Genomic DNA, 14,810 nt, shown 5'->3' with positions numbered 1-14,810 from the left:
GTATATATGTGTCAGAAGTGGAAGGTCAAGAAGTGGGAGACCAAATTGGAGATGGCAGGATGAAGTGAAAAAGATTTTGAGTGATCAGGGCCTGAACATGCAGGAGGGTGAAAGGTAAACATGGAATTGAGTGAATTGGAAGGATATGGTATATAGGGGTTGATGTGCTGTCATTGTTAACAGCCAGGGGAAACCATGGAAAGGTCTGTAGAGCCAGGTTGTGGATAGGTGGCTATGGTTTTGATGCATTACACATGACAGCTAGAGAATAGATGTAAGCAAATAATGCCTTTCTTCATCTGCTCTTGGTGCTACCTCGCTAATATAGGAAACAGTGATCAAGTATGAAAGAAAGAACTATTACTGGTAATGATGATATTGAAATTAATGATAAAAATAATATAAACCACGTGTCAGCTCAGTGACAACCCAGTGATATCCTTTTCATGTATTATTTGTTTAAGCTAAACAATGAAACAATTATGAAATATGACTGATAACTGATGTTGATGTTTCAGGGCGCATTGGCCCCTGGTACGGAGGTTGTGGCATGTTATGCTTTTACTGGCACGACTTCAGACGATTTGACCTTTGCTAAGATGGACCGGTTAACAATTGTTCGACCAACCAATGACCCAAACTGGGTAAAAGCAAGACGGAGAGATGGAGTAGAGGGCTTGATACCCACTTCTTATGTCACAGAGTCTAGAAAAGAAGTAAAGCTTAATACTATGGCGTAAGTACATTTTATTTGTCCAATCTCTTTTCCAGTTCTCTTGTATTAATACTACATAGATGATTCACAATGAAGCTTTGTAATAAAAGATCAGTTAGTAAAAGTGTCGTTTGCCATATAATTCATATCATATAATCATATTGAAAAATTATTTGCTCTTTATTCCATTCAGAGTAGGAGCCTGTTTATGATGAATCTTAATTAAAGATTCAGCACAGTTCATAAATCTTTACTACTGTATTGACTACTTTGAGCTTTAAGGTCTTAGTTATCCGAGATTTTTATAGTTGTTGTTATGACAATGTTAAAGTTCATCTTGTACTTTGTAGTGGTCTGCAGCATAAAGAGAATGGGTCAGGAGTATTAATTACCTATTCATACTGTACAAAGAGGGATTTTTATGTTTGTGGGGCCCCATCTCTGCTTATTAACAGAAGATAAAATTGATGTCTTGCACAAGGGCTATTTTTTTATGTACTGAAAGCTACATATCTGGGGTAAACCATGGAAAGTTCTGTGGGGCCTGGATGTGGAAAGGGAGCTGTGGTTTCGGTGCATTATTACATGACAGCTAGAGACTGAGTGTGAACGAATGTGGCCTTTATTGTCTTTTCCTAGCGCTACCTTGCACACATGAGGGGGGAGGGGGTTGTTATTTCATGTGTGGCGGGGTGGCGATGGGAAGTAATAAGGGCAGACAGTATGAATTATGTACATGTGTATATATGTATATGTCTGTGTGTGTATATATATGTATACGTTGAGATGTATGGGTATGTATATTTGCATGTATGGACGTGTATGTATATACATGTGTATGTGGGTGGGTTGGGCCATTCTTTCGTCTGTTTCTTTGCGCTACCTCGCGAGACAGCGACAAAGCAAAATAAAAAAAATGAAAAATTAGTTACATGGAAAGTACAGTTGTGTAATAAAAAAAAAATTGTTTCCCTTTAAGAGCCTAAGAAGTAAGCAGTATCTCAACTACTAACAATATAGTAAATAAATGGTGCATGTAGATGTATTGCTTAGAACAGATATATAAATTTGCTGAAGCTGTTCATATACAATTGTACTGTAATTGTTTTCCAAGAGTAAGCCATATTTATAGTTTAGTTGAAAGAAAATCTATATTATGTAAGATTGTCTTATAGAACATGTTAAAATTACAAGTAAAGAAAAACAAAATTAACTTCTTGAAAAGATATTGAAAAAGAAATATAATGATGTATTAAACATCCAAAAATGTAAGACTAACAACTGGTTCTCTCTATAAGTAATTCTTACCAGATCTGCATATAGAAGCAAAAACACTTGTTAGTGTCTTCACATAAATATGGAGGGTTTTAGAGGTATATAGTGCCTCCTTGATCTGGAGGTCCTGCCCCAGTGGGCTTCTGCCTAAGACTGAGAACTTGGAAGCTGGCATGAGTCATTTTTCCATGAGTGATTTCTTATGGCCAAAGATGGTGGTTTGGCCATTGCAGTACCCATTCACGCTGAGCAAATGAGATTTTTCACTATTGGAGATTTCAAATTTCAAGCATCTCTTAGTTATACCAGTATATAGTGCCTTACAACTGTTAAATGTGTATTTTTTACAATAGATCCCTGTAAATCACCAGGAACTATGTCTTTAGATTTAAAAAAAGTTCCTTATATTATCCTTAGTCTTGAATATTTATCAAAGTGGGCAGAGAAAATTCATTGAACAATATTTTTACATTATTATTTGGATTTAAAATCTTTTGGTCAGTATATACAGTTAGAAAATGAACCTCTGTTCTTTGAATAGTGGTAGGTTAAAAAAAACTTGTTATACCTAATAGATTGGTAATGACTTTTCCAGTAACTGTGTCATTGAAATAATGAAAGGACCCATTATCATATAAATGTTTCTGGAACACCAGTTCATCATCAAATCAAAAATAATGTGAACATAGTTAAAAGTGTTAGTTTTAGTATGAGTAAGATTATGGTATGTTTATAATTAATGAAAATAAACAAAATGAATTTTGTACATACGCCTGTTAACATAGGATTTCTATAAACTTAATTTTCAAATGAGTTGACGTAATTTTTGTGTCTAAAACTGGGAGAACTTAATTACTGAGGACACTTGTCCATGACAGGAGTCTTCAGTACGATAAAAAAAAAAGTGGGGGGGAGGGAGCTATCATATACTCAAGGATGTCTTGGAAGGCATGGTACATAAAGTACACTGAAAAATCATAATTTATTGGCATGATAGGTGTAGAGGCTTCAGTAAGGTAACACTAGTAAAATCAAAAGTTGTCAGTAACATGCTTATAGCTAAACTAGCTCTTTGCTCTTCCCTTTGGGTTTGGTTGATGAATGAGTACCTGGTATACACTGAGGGATTTATACACACATGCTGGCCTAAACCAAGTGTGAGTATTAGTGTCTGTTTTTCATGCTTTGCTGTGGAAAGAAAATAGTAATAAAAGATATTTAACATTATTAATTGCCTCAAGTAGAAATTAAAGGACTAAGTGAAAAAACACATACAAATTGTACCACATAAGTCAGGTTGTGGAAGACACCTAGGCCTGCTGGTTGTAGATTCAAGCAGCTAGACTGACAAGAAGAGCAAAGTGCAGTGAAGTCCTAGTCTGAGTTGTGGAGGTAGAGATGAGTCTCTCAAATCAGTGGAAGGTATGCTAAGATGGATGTTTGATATACTGTAATGTAAGCAAGATAGCAGGTGTCATAAAGAAAAAAACAGCAATGCTCAGACCAGTTTTGTCAGGGGATAAAGTGTGAAGTTAGTTTTCAAAAACCTTATAAAGCTAAGGCTACTCTCTGTAAGATGAATACTGTGGCATTTGTTAGGATTTTACACCCATATTTGGTAGATATATCAGCCTTTTGCCTATAGATCTGGGTGCAGTGACTTAATGCATTGTCTCCATTAGATTATTGAATATGTAGTTTTTAACTAAGCCCTTGACAGAATTAATGTTAATTTTGCTTTTCATTCAAAGCTGGACAATTAAGATCCATTTGCCATTCCATTCACTGTTGAAAGGAAAATGTCTGCCATGTAAAAGGTCTTAATGATAAGTACTAATTTAAATTATCCTTTTAGCTGGTTCCATGGTAAGATTAGCAGAGATGAAGCTGAAACCCTGTTAACTCCAGCTGAGGATGGTCTTTTTCTTGTTCGAGAATCTACAAACTTCCCAGGAGACTACACTCTGTGTGTGTGTTATGAGGGAAAGGTATGTGGAACTTGAATGTGCCTCAAAAGTTTATGTCATTGTTTCTGTAATTGCATCTAATCAGGGTATATTTGTAAAGACATAAAATATTGGCCACCCTTGTTTTTGGAATCCTTACAAAGTTTTATATTTGTTACTGAATGTAATATTAAACATGGTCATTACAAAGATATTGGGGGGATTATGTAGAACTACCTCCTCATGATGTAAAGAAAGGCAGTCTCAAATTTTTCATATATGTATATTCATATTAGGTGTAAACTAAGGTATGGATACATATATAAAGTTTTGAGATGGGATATCCCAAGTACAAAGTCTCTCTGTGATGCACAAATTGTGACCACACATGCAAGCATAAATTCCTTTTAAGATGTAAAGCTTATCAGATCCGTTCTTAGTTACAATTGCTTTTCAGAAAATCACCAGATCATTGGTTGATAATATTTTATATTTCAGGTTGAGCACTATAGAGTTATATACAAAGATAACAAGTTAACCATTGATGAGGAAGAGTATTTTGAACATCTAACAAAACTTGTTGAAGTGAGTTGTATTATAAAATTCATATCACTCCACATTTTTTTTTTCCTCTTCTCAATCCATTGAAAGCATGTATGCCAAATTGTTCCAATTCACTCTATCCTGTGCATGTGTTTCACCCTCCTGCATGTTCAGGCCTCAGGGCCCCAATCACTCAAAAAATCTTTGTCACTCCATCCTTTCATCTTCAATTTTTTGTCCTCCTTCTCCTTGTCTCTTCCATTTCTGACATATATATCCTCTTGTTAGCCTCCCTCACTCATTCTCCAAATTTCCAAAGCATTTCAGTACACCCTCTTCAACTCTCTCAACCACACAGCTTTTCTTACTCTTCTGTTACTTACATCATTAATATCATTACTTTTATTCTTTGATTCATGTGAGAAACTGCAGAAGCTGGTGACTGAGTTTGGTAAAGTGTGTGGAAGAAGAAAGTTAAGAGTAAATGTGAATAAGAGCAAGGTTATTAGGTACAGTAGGGTTGAGGGTCAAGTCAATTGGGAGGTGAGTTTGAATGGAGAAAAACTGGAGGAAGTGAAGTGTTTTAGATATCTGGGAGTGGATCTGGCAGCGGATGGAATCATGGAAGCGGAAGTGGATCATAGGGTGGGGGAGGGGGCGAAAATTCTGGGGGCCTTGAAGAATGTGTGGAAGTCGAGAACATTATCTCGGAAAGCAAAAATGGGTATGTTTGAAGGAATAGTGGTTCCAACAATGTTGTATGGTTGCGAGGCGTAGGCTATGGATAGAGCTGTGCGCAGGAGGATGGATGTGCTGGAAATGAGATGTTTGAGGACAATGTGTGGTGTGAGGTGGTTTGATCGAGTGAGTAACGTAAGGGTAAGAGAGATGTGTGGAAATAAAAAGAGCGTGGTTGAGAGAGCAGAAGAGGGTGTTTTGAAGTGGTTTGGGCACATGGAGAGGATGAGTGAGGAAAGATTGACCAAGAGGATATATGTGTCGGAGGTGGAGGGAGCAAGGAGAAGAGGGAGACCAAATTGGAGGTGGAAAGATGGAGTGAAAAAGATTTTGTGTGATCGGGGCCTGAACATGCAGGAGGGTGAAAGGAGGGCAAGGAATAGAGTGAATTGGAGCGATGTGGTATACCGGGGTTGACGTGCTGTCAGTGGATTGAATCAAGGCATGTGAAGTGTCTGGGGTAAACCATGGAAAGCTGTGTAGGTATGTATATTTGTGTGTGTGGACGTATGTATATACATGTGTATGGGGGGGGGGGGTGGGCCATTTCTTTTGTCTGTTTCCTTGCGCTACCTCGCAAACGCGGGAGACAGCGACAAAGTATAAAAAAAAGAAAAAAAAAATTAATAACAGGAGGCTGATGGTCCATACAGAGTTTAGCTGTTATGGTGGCAAAAAAAAAAAAAAAAAAAAAATGGTAGAAACAGTATTGTAAAGCAGAAGGTACTTCCCCATTCACCTCTCCCTCCAGTGCAACTGAAGAGAGAGATGTAAGGTAAAAGATAAGAGAAAAATTACCATGCAGTATGGCTTGGAAAAAAAATCCCTACCAGTTTAGCAACATCAGCTCTGTGGCTGGATTCTGAAAAAGAAATATATGGATAGTGTTAAACTGGATTTTTCATTAATAACAGACATCAGTGAAGTAGAACACAGGTATATATAGTCTTTGCATTTACTACATCAGGAAGTCTCTTATTCCAATGGTCAACCCAGTAACCCTTCCTTTTTCCATTTATTATTAATTTATCATTAATCTTTAGGGTTTGATTATTTTCCTGTCCTTGAAAACTATGTAATATGGCTTTCACTTTATAATTCTTGCTGAAAGGATAATTCATGCATAAGCTTTGAAACCAGTCTTTTGCTTCTTCCATTCTGCTTTTAGTATATAGATGTATTTGACTAATATTCAAGTCTCTAATGTTTACCTTTTAGCCTGGATAAAAAAAAAAACATCATTTTGTCATGTTTTGGAAAAAGAAACAATAAAAAAATACATCCTTTAGGAAAAGCTTGATTACAGAGAACATAATGAAAAACTGTGGTCAAAACTTATTCAAGGGTAACATTTAGATATCAAAAGAATTACAGTAAAGAATTATCTTTGCTTTAGGTACACATTCATGTGATAGCATGAACATAAAGCAATAAGAATTACTTAAAGTATTACTGCACATACTGTATGTTGAGTAATTGTATCTTAAAACAGCATTATGAGCAAGATGCCGATGGTTTGTGTACTCAACTTAAGCGGTCCGTGCCGAAGCAAGGCCGACGTGAGTATGCGCAAGATGCAGTGAAGGCATTTAGAGATGCAGGATGGTTAATAAAGAGGGAAGAATTAAAGGTTGGTAGAATTTGCTCATGATCAATACTCTTCAGTTGTATTGATTACCTATTTATACATTATTGAGAAGTTCTGCTCTTTTGGGGCCTGTCTTAAATTTTCATTACTATCATACAATTTTTAAACTTCTCTTATGTAAATGAAAGTAATTTGTCTGTCCAATTCTAGGTTTGTTTTGTGTATTCTGTATATTAAGTAACTGATATTTTCAGAAATTTTTTATTTAGCTGTTTTGTGCTCAAGATGAATTACTATATACTTTTATAAATGAATATATAAATATATACTTTCACATACCAACAACATCCCCTATCCCAAAGATTACATAAACACACTTTAAACACAACTAAAAAAAAATTAAACACAAGCCAATTACACCCCTAAACAAGACAACCAAGAAAAAAAAAACAAACCGAAACTGATCACTCTCATCACTTTCATTGACACCAACAACTCTTTTAAAATTTTGGAAAAATTCCCTTTAACATACCCTGACAGTGTACCATACTACCACAGAAAATACTATGCTCCAGTTGAAAACCAAATGCCTATATACATTTTCAACCATTTTGTTAGCAGCCTTAAGGTTTTTTTGCATACAATAATCCATTTACATCTTTATCATTGTATTTAAATTGGCATTTAATCATTTCAGCTGTTGGACTGCATAGGAAAAGGAGAATTTGGAGATGTTTTACTTGGTGAATGGTTGGGCCAAAAAGTGGCTGTTAAGACACTGAAAGACAGTAGCAGAGCAGCACAGGGTTTGTTAGAGGAGGCCTCGCTCATGACGTGAGTGCAGAGTATGAATTGTACAGTAATGTTGTGTCTGTATATTTTGTTTGTATGTTAAAAATATAATTCTTGTTTCTGGGTAATTGTTATGCAGATGCAACAAATCTTTTCTATGTAATATAAACTGTGGAAAAGTTGATAAAAAGATTTAAGACAAATGTCAAGTATTGTAACCTCATGGATTGTTTTGTTAAAAAAGAGAATGACTTGGACCACTCCAAAATTGTCACTTAGATTGAGATAGCTTTCATAATCCTGTCTGTTGACAAGGTTTACCGTAGACTTAGATACTATTAATGATGGTATGTTTTTCTTTGTGATTACTCATGTGCGTTACAGTGAGTTTTATAGTTTTGCTGCCCTGAAATGTGTGAGTGAAGTTTTAGACATCTTGCCCTGAAATGTGTGTGTGTGTGTGTGTGTGTGTGGTAGAGTAGATATTGGTATGTGATGGGATGAAGAAACTATTTAGAGTAACAATGTATCTGATTGGTGACTGTTGTTTCGAAAAGCCTCTCTTTATTTGATACTGGTTAGCTTGAGTTCTAGTTATCAGGTTGAATTCAAAAACATTTCACCTTGGAAAAGTGTCACTGACCTTGTTCTGATAGTCAAGCTTCCAGATGACTGTATCTCCAGCTTTATCAAAGTTATATACTAACCTCATTTTGTTTATTGACCTTTATGGAAACTGGTGGTAGTACAGTTAAAGACAAGGATTTATTTTTCCACAGGAGTTTGAAGCACAATAACTTAGTGAATCTTCTGGGTTTGGTATTTGAAGACTCTTGTATCCGGCTGGTAACAGAGTTCATGAGCAAGGGTTCGCTAGTGGACTACTTACGATCACGGGGGAGACTACATGTAACTAAAAGAGACCAGATCAATTTTGCATGGTAAATTATGATCAGCCTTTTGTCTGTGTATTTGTTTTTATTGCATCTTTATTTCTCTTTGGCAAAAAAAGAAAAAAAAATTGTTTTGCTGTAACATATGATAAACTTCTGTCAGTATTTTAGATATTAATTCTTCCATATCTGAAAATCCCAATTTATTATATCCTCATTATTATTCTTCAAGTTATGTATCATTTAGTATCATAAATTCCATTACCATTTCCATGGAATGCCATAATTTCATACAAGGAAATACCTCTGGTGGGAATTAATGTTTTATAGAACCTATTGAATTTAGTATACCTGGGTTTCCAAGCCCTAAATCAGTAGCCTGGCATAGAACAGGAACACCCGTTTCCCAGAGAATTGGGTGTTCCTGTCCTCTGACATTCCAAGTTATAAAAAAGAAAATAATAATGATTTATGACTATAGGTGTGTTATCAGAAAAAAAAAGAATGAATTGATAAAATGACTGAGATTATTCATTGAATATATTAGTGTATGTTCATTTGAGGAATCTGCCTCTTTAGATGATCTGCTTTTTTCATCAAAGAGTATATTCAAGGGTATCAGCATTGTATTTAGTTTTAGTAATTACTGTATTAGTCTTATGTCTGGTGAAATTTTTTACTTTCGTTTTAGTTTCCACATCCCTTAGAACATACCAATAGTAATTGGCCTACAGAAGTAAGAATGAAGATCTGTTGCTCAAAATTCATTTTTGTGCAGTGCATTAAGTGAACCAAGGAACTATGGTTATATGTCATTCAGAACAGTAAAACAGTAAAGTTTATGCCAGGTGAAAAGTATATGTGAAGTACTATAGAAAACTCTACTCCAGATAACTACTTTAACTGTATTATCAACTTTTTCCTGACAGTGACACTTGTAGTGGGATGGCGTACTTGGAGTCCCAGAAGGTGGTTCATCGTGACTTAGCTGCTCGCAATGTGCTTATCAGTGAGGAAGGGGTGGCCAAAGTTTGTGATTTTGGCCTGGCTCATGAAATGAACCTCAAATTGGATGGTGGAAAGTTTCCTATTAAATGGACTGCACCAGAGGCTCTCAGACATAGTGTAAGAAACTTGAACGAATTCCAAGCTCATATACTATGCAGGTATCTTAAGATGTTAGTGTAATGACAATACACTGGTTTCTCATATAGCAGAGCCAGGTTTTTTCACAAGAGCTGGTCAGAGTTGGCAGGGTATTTCCAAGTGTACTGTTCTTAAGGTTTGTCACTGTTTTGTTTGGGCCATGGCTGGTTAACACTACTCTGGAAATGCCCATCTCACAGTAAGAAACAGCAATACTCTTGTCAGCTTTAGCATAACTATTTATGAATATCCAGGAATTTCATTAGAGTCTTCAAATGTATAAAGAAATTCTCTTGATGAAGATTTTTTTTATCATCAACTTGTTTTGTATTACCCTGTTGGTGAAAATAGTAAGTAATAATTATGATAATTCAAAACTTAGTTTTGAGAAGCTATATGCATACTCCTGTTGCAAAGGTGCAACACTGTATTGACTAACACTTATCTTCTGTACTAGGTATTAAACTGATGGAGTTTGCATGCTTGTGCCCTCCCTGAAAGTACTTTAGGCTGATCTATATACAAAACATACAAAGATGAGTAAATCATATACAGGTGGAATTTGGATAATCCATGTTTATAACATTTGTAAATTTCCATAATATGTGGTACAGTGCATTCAAGATTACTCCAACTTGGCACATTCGTTTCCAAAGTCTGCTGCTTCGCTTATTATGTGCTATCATAACCCATACCACTTCCTGTTGTCTAAACATGTGGAAGTAGTATTTTTTTTCATACATGCTTGCCATTTCCCATGTGATCAAGGTAGCATCAAGAACAGATGCCAGAGCCTTAAAGGTGAAATTGGATAGTAGTTATCTGTGTAATATTTTCATATATATTATGTTTATAATTTTGTTTATAATGGCATCCAGAAAGTACGAGTTATAATATTGGTTGTAGTTTTGTAGAGGAAACATATTGCACTTCTCATCAGGCAGAACTTGGAATCTTACAGTTTAGGCAAGGGTGTGTTGGGTAATTACCTGAATGAATCTCATGGCATTGATTGCAACGTTACATAATAATATGATATTAATTACTTGGCATGTATATATTACAAACAGATAACACTTTGAACTTGCTTTATCTATACAAAACTCGCAAAAAACAGATAAAACAAATAAGAATACAAAATGTGAACATTGCTTGGCCACAAGTCTTACAAATTTTCAACTTTGTACCTGTATTGATATTAGAACTTTTAAACGAGTATTTCAGGGTGCTATGAGTAAAGCCTAATAATCTGTGCTTAACAATTGGCTGTGTATACATGCCTGTTTGGAGATGTTCATGACAGAAGGTGGGCAACTATTGATTGGAAGCCAAACTTCCAAAATATAGTTACCAACCATCATTCAGTCACTGTGAACTGTACAGTCAAGAGCCAGTTATCATAGCCTGACGTAGCAGAAGTGGTTGCAGAGTAAAAATAACAGCTACACACAATCCAATTAGGTAGAGGTATATGGGGCTCTCATAATTTTGCACACAGGCTCACATGTTCTCTTTGTTCACTAAGACTGTTATCTTGCGAAGCCATTATATTCTTTAGGGGTATTATTCTGTAGATAAGACATTAAATAGATGTAATATCCTCCTTGTAAACATGAGGTAACTGCACATTATACTTGACAGCTAAATATCTAATTGGTTAACCTCAGATACTTGACTCCTGCTTAAGATCCTGGCACCCAGTGGCTTGATGAAGGGTTGGTTCCTTTATTTCATATGTTTAGCAACCTCTTCATGAATATCTCTTTATTACTAACAGGTTGGCACAGGCATGGATTTTTTACGTCATCTTTACTTAAATGCAAGAGTAAGACTAGTGTTCAAAACTAGTTATCTGAAGATGAGTGGTGGTCAGTTCTTTAGACATATTCATATGGTTTATGTGGATGACAGAAGAGAAGAAATTCCTGGTTCACCATAATAGTTTGTACATTGAATTTTTTCAGTAAGTATTCCTGTAATCCGTTCATTAGTGAAAATATGTAATTAAGATGCACAAAATATTTGACTTGTTGCTTTTTTTCTTGCAGAAATTTTCAAACAAGTCAGATATGTGGTCATTTGGCATTCTTCTTTGGGAGATCTACTCCTTTGGCAGAGTTCCCTATCCACGGATTGTAAGTACCTTTACTTTGAAGTATCTTTTTGTGCTATTTAGATATGAATAAGAATTTAGAGTATTTGTTCATATTTTATTCCATAAATGCATTTTTTCCATCCTCAGAGCAGGGTGGTGGACTAAAAATCCTACCCCTGAATTTTAGTTTCCATCCATTCCCTTCAGTGTTGAGGAAGAGATGTCAATGTTTCGAACATTTATTGAAGAATTTCACTTGATGACTAGTCTATCATCAAATTTGTAATTATATACTTGTATATATGTATGTGTTTAAAAGAATGAGGATTGATGAAGGAAACAGATATGGGGGAACATTTTAGAGCAGTGTTGAAATGGGTAAATGACTGGAGTTTTGAATAATGGAAAATAGCAGTCTCAGGTGGACAGTATGTAATTTGAAAGTGTTAAAATCTACCTTGAGGTCAGCATTGCAGATATGGCTAAGATTGGATGATTATTAGATGAAAATGTAGGACTTTTATATTCATTTACTATATAGTTCCCTTCCAGATGACCATAGAAACCTAAGATACTTGTTATTTTTTACAGCCCTTGAAACATTCTGTACAAATGTGCCATTATGATTGTGACTGCCTTGCATTATGATACAATTGAATATCACTAACTATATCTTGGTTGTTTATCTAGGTGGTATCAAGTAAAATTAAACATGCATAAAAGATAAATAGGAATATATTTTGAAATGAAGTTAACACATTAAAGTAGAGGAAAGAAGAGGGAGGAGTACATTCAGGATATAAGAAGAAGTGGGAGGAGCAGTAATGCTTATACAGAGTGGAAAGGCTGAGGATGTCAGGGCCTGAACATTCAAGGGAGTGAGAAGTATGCAATGCATAGAATGAATTGGTTTGATGTGGTGTAAGTGTAGTAACATGCTGTTGATGGCTTAAACCAAGGTATGTACAATATTCACAGTAAACCACTTGGGCTTTGCTTGTGGATGGAAGATTCTGGTTTGGGTGCATTATACTTAACAGCTAGATAGTGGATTTGTGTAAATAGTCATTGTTCGTTTGTCCTTGTTCCTCATGTGAAGTGAGTCATGGCAAATAGTTTGATGAAAAGTGAAAGAGTGGAGAAAGTCTTCTGTATGAAATATGGTGGGGAGGCTGGAGTGGAGGGTACTGCAGTTGAATTTATTATGAAAGGGGATGTCTGTGTAGTTAATTGATTAGTTGAGATTTTCAGTATATTTATGGTTCATGGTGAGGTTCCTGAGGATTGGTGAAATGCTTTTATAATGCCAATGTATAAGGGCAGTGTATAAGGTGAATGTTTGGATTACAGATATATAAGTTTATTGAGTGTACCTGGTAAGTTGTATGGGAGATTGGTGATTGAGAGGGTGGTGGTATACACAGAGGACCGAGTAGGAATAGTGTGGCTTTAGGAGTGGTAGGGGATGTGTGGATCAGGTGTTTGCCTGGAAGAGTATGTATGAGAAATACTTAGGGAAACTGAAGAACATGTATGTGGCATCTTTGAATCAGGAGAAAGCATATGATAGGGTTGATAGAGATTCTGTGTCTAAGGTGTTAGGAATATATGGTGTGGGAGAAAACGTATTTGAAGCAGCGAGGTATTTCTGTCAAGAAAGTAAGGCGAATATATTTCCAGGCATAACCTGTTCATATTGTGCTATTTGTCATTATTTAGTTACTATAGTCATTCACAGCATTATGAACTTAAAAATTGGAGAATTAGATATAGCAGTACGCCAACCTAAGGTATGCGAGACAGGAAGCACAGATATATATAAAATAAATCTCCAACATCCTTTTATCTTGATTTATACATTGATTTTACAGCCATTAGCAGATGTGATGAAGTATGTTGAAAAGGGATACCGTATGGAAACCCCTGACTCCTGCCCTCCAGAGGTGTACCAATTGATGATGGAGGTAAGTTCCAATTAAGCTATTCAGTCCATTTTCTCATCTGCACACAGAATTCACCATGAGATTCCTTGAAAATGTCACATTATTTATTATTTCATTCTTTGTAGCAAACCATGAATATATGATGCCTTAAGACATGTCTTAGTAGTAGCATAACTCACAGAGTATTTAACTTAAGAGTAGTATTCAGCTTAACAGCTACCAGGCTCTAACACTGTTGAAGCATGTTAACATGGATACCAGCTGCTTACTATGCACTGGTGGCAGTGCATAGTGAGCAGCTGGTATCATGTTGTAATTGATTTACGTGATTAGTTATCACACTTAACATCCAAATACATCATTTCAGAATTAGTTATAAAGTAAATCCCATAATGTATGTTGAAACTGCAAAGCATGGCATTCATCACACAGTTCAGCTGGACAAAATATGTTCCACATTTTCTGTTTGTGGCAGTGGTGGTCATGATGACTTCATCAGTAGAGTTAAGTTTTCACAGTATAGTCACATCCTCTTAAGAATAACTTTCAGGAATTTGTACTGTTTCATGATGAGCTCTTTGTGGGCAAACCGAGACCTTGAAATGACAGACCAAGTATCTAGACAACACATGAAATTTCCCAAACTGAACTTTTGAATTGTGAATATTGTGCCCAGCAGCTGTCAGCTACCAACTTGCAATATACTTCACAACTAGCTTAGAAATGACATGATTTGGATGCTAACTTGACACCTGTGTGTGCGAATCATTGACAACAAACACCCTGCTGTTTGCCATGCTTTGCATATGAGTATATGGAAAAGTTTGTTTGTGTAGTCACTGTACCATTATTGGCATGTATTCTGGATATTTCATTTCTGATTCTTTACTACATGTTTACCCACCTGTCCCACCCTAGGGTCATTTCATGGTCTCCCACTCCATAAAATTTAGTTAAAGTCATATAAATAAGAGGGTTAATTTGCTGTCTTCTCTTACTTTGAAAAGAGATTATTCCAGTTAGGGACAAATGAAGTAGATTCAGTTTGCTAATCAGCTGCAGAATTGATTGATGGTTGTGAAAATTTAGACTTTTATGGAAAATGCATCTTGAAGTGTAACACTTACAAAAAAATT

General features: G+C 35.7%; 1 protein-coding gene across 4 annotated transcripts in view; it reads left to right on the top strand.

Annotated features, from left to right (window-relative positions):
- The window catches only part of LOC139754032 (tyrosine-protein kinase CSK-like), a 135,205-nt gene that overhangs the window by 115,198 nt on the left and 5,197 nt on the right, over window positions 1-14,810 (top strand). For all 4 annotated transcript variants that reach the window (XM_071671008.1, XM_071671009.1, XM_071671011.1 and 1 more), the window contains 9 exons: window positions 519-736; window positions 3,846-3,978; window positions 4,435-4,521; window positions 6,710-6,847; window positions 7,503-7,639; window positions 8,377-8,538; window positions 9,420-9,615; window positions 11,685-11,771; window positions 13,603-13,695. In XM_071671008.1, the coding sequence (XP_071527109.1) occupies window positions 519-736; window positions 3,846-3,978; window positions 4,435-4,521; window positions 6,710-6,847; window positions 7,503-7,639; window positions 8,377-8,538; window positions 9,420-9,615; window positions 11,685-11,771; window positions 13,603-13,695 (1,251 nt within the window). The remainder of the gene's footprint in view (window positions 1-518; window positions 737-3,845; window positions 3,979-4,434; window positions 4,522-6,709; window positions 6,848-7,502; window positions 7,640-8,376; window positions 8,539-9,419; window positions 9,616-11,684; window positions 11,772-13,602; window positions 13,696-14,810) is intronic.

This window comes from Panulirus ornatus, chromosome 16, assembly GCF_036320965.1.
Source record: "Panulirus ornatus isolate Po-2019 chromosome 16, ASM3632096v1, whole genome shotgun sequence".
Classification (NCBI taxonomy): domain Eukaryota; kingdom Metazoa; phylum Arthropoda; class Malacostraca; order Decapoda; family Palinuridae; genus Panulirus; species Panulirus ornatus.
This window is presented reverse-complemented; position numbering and strand designations above follow the sequence as displayed.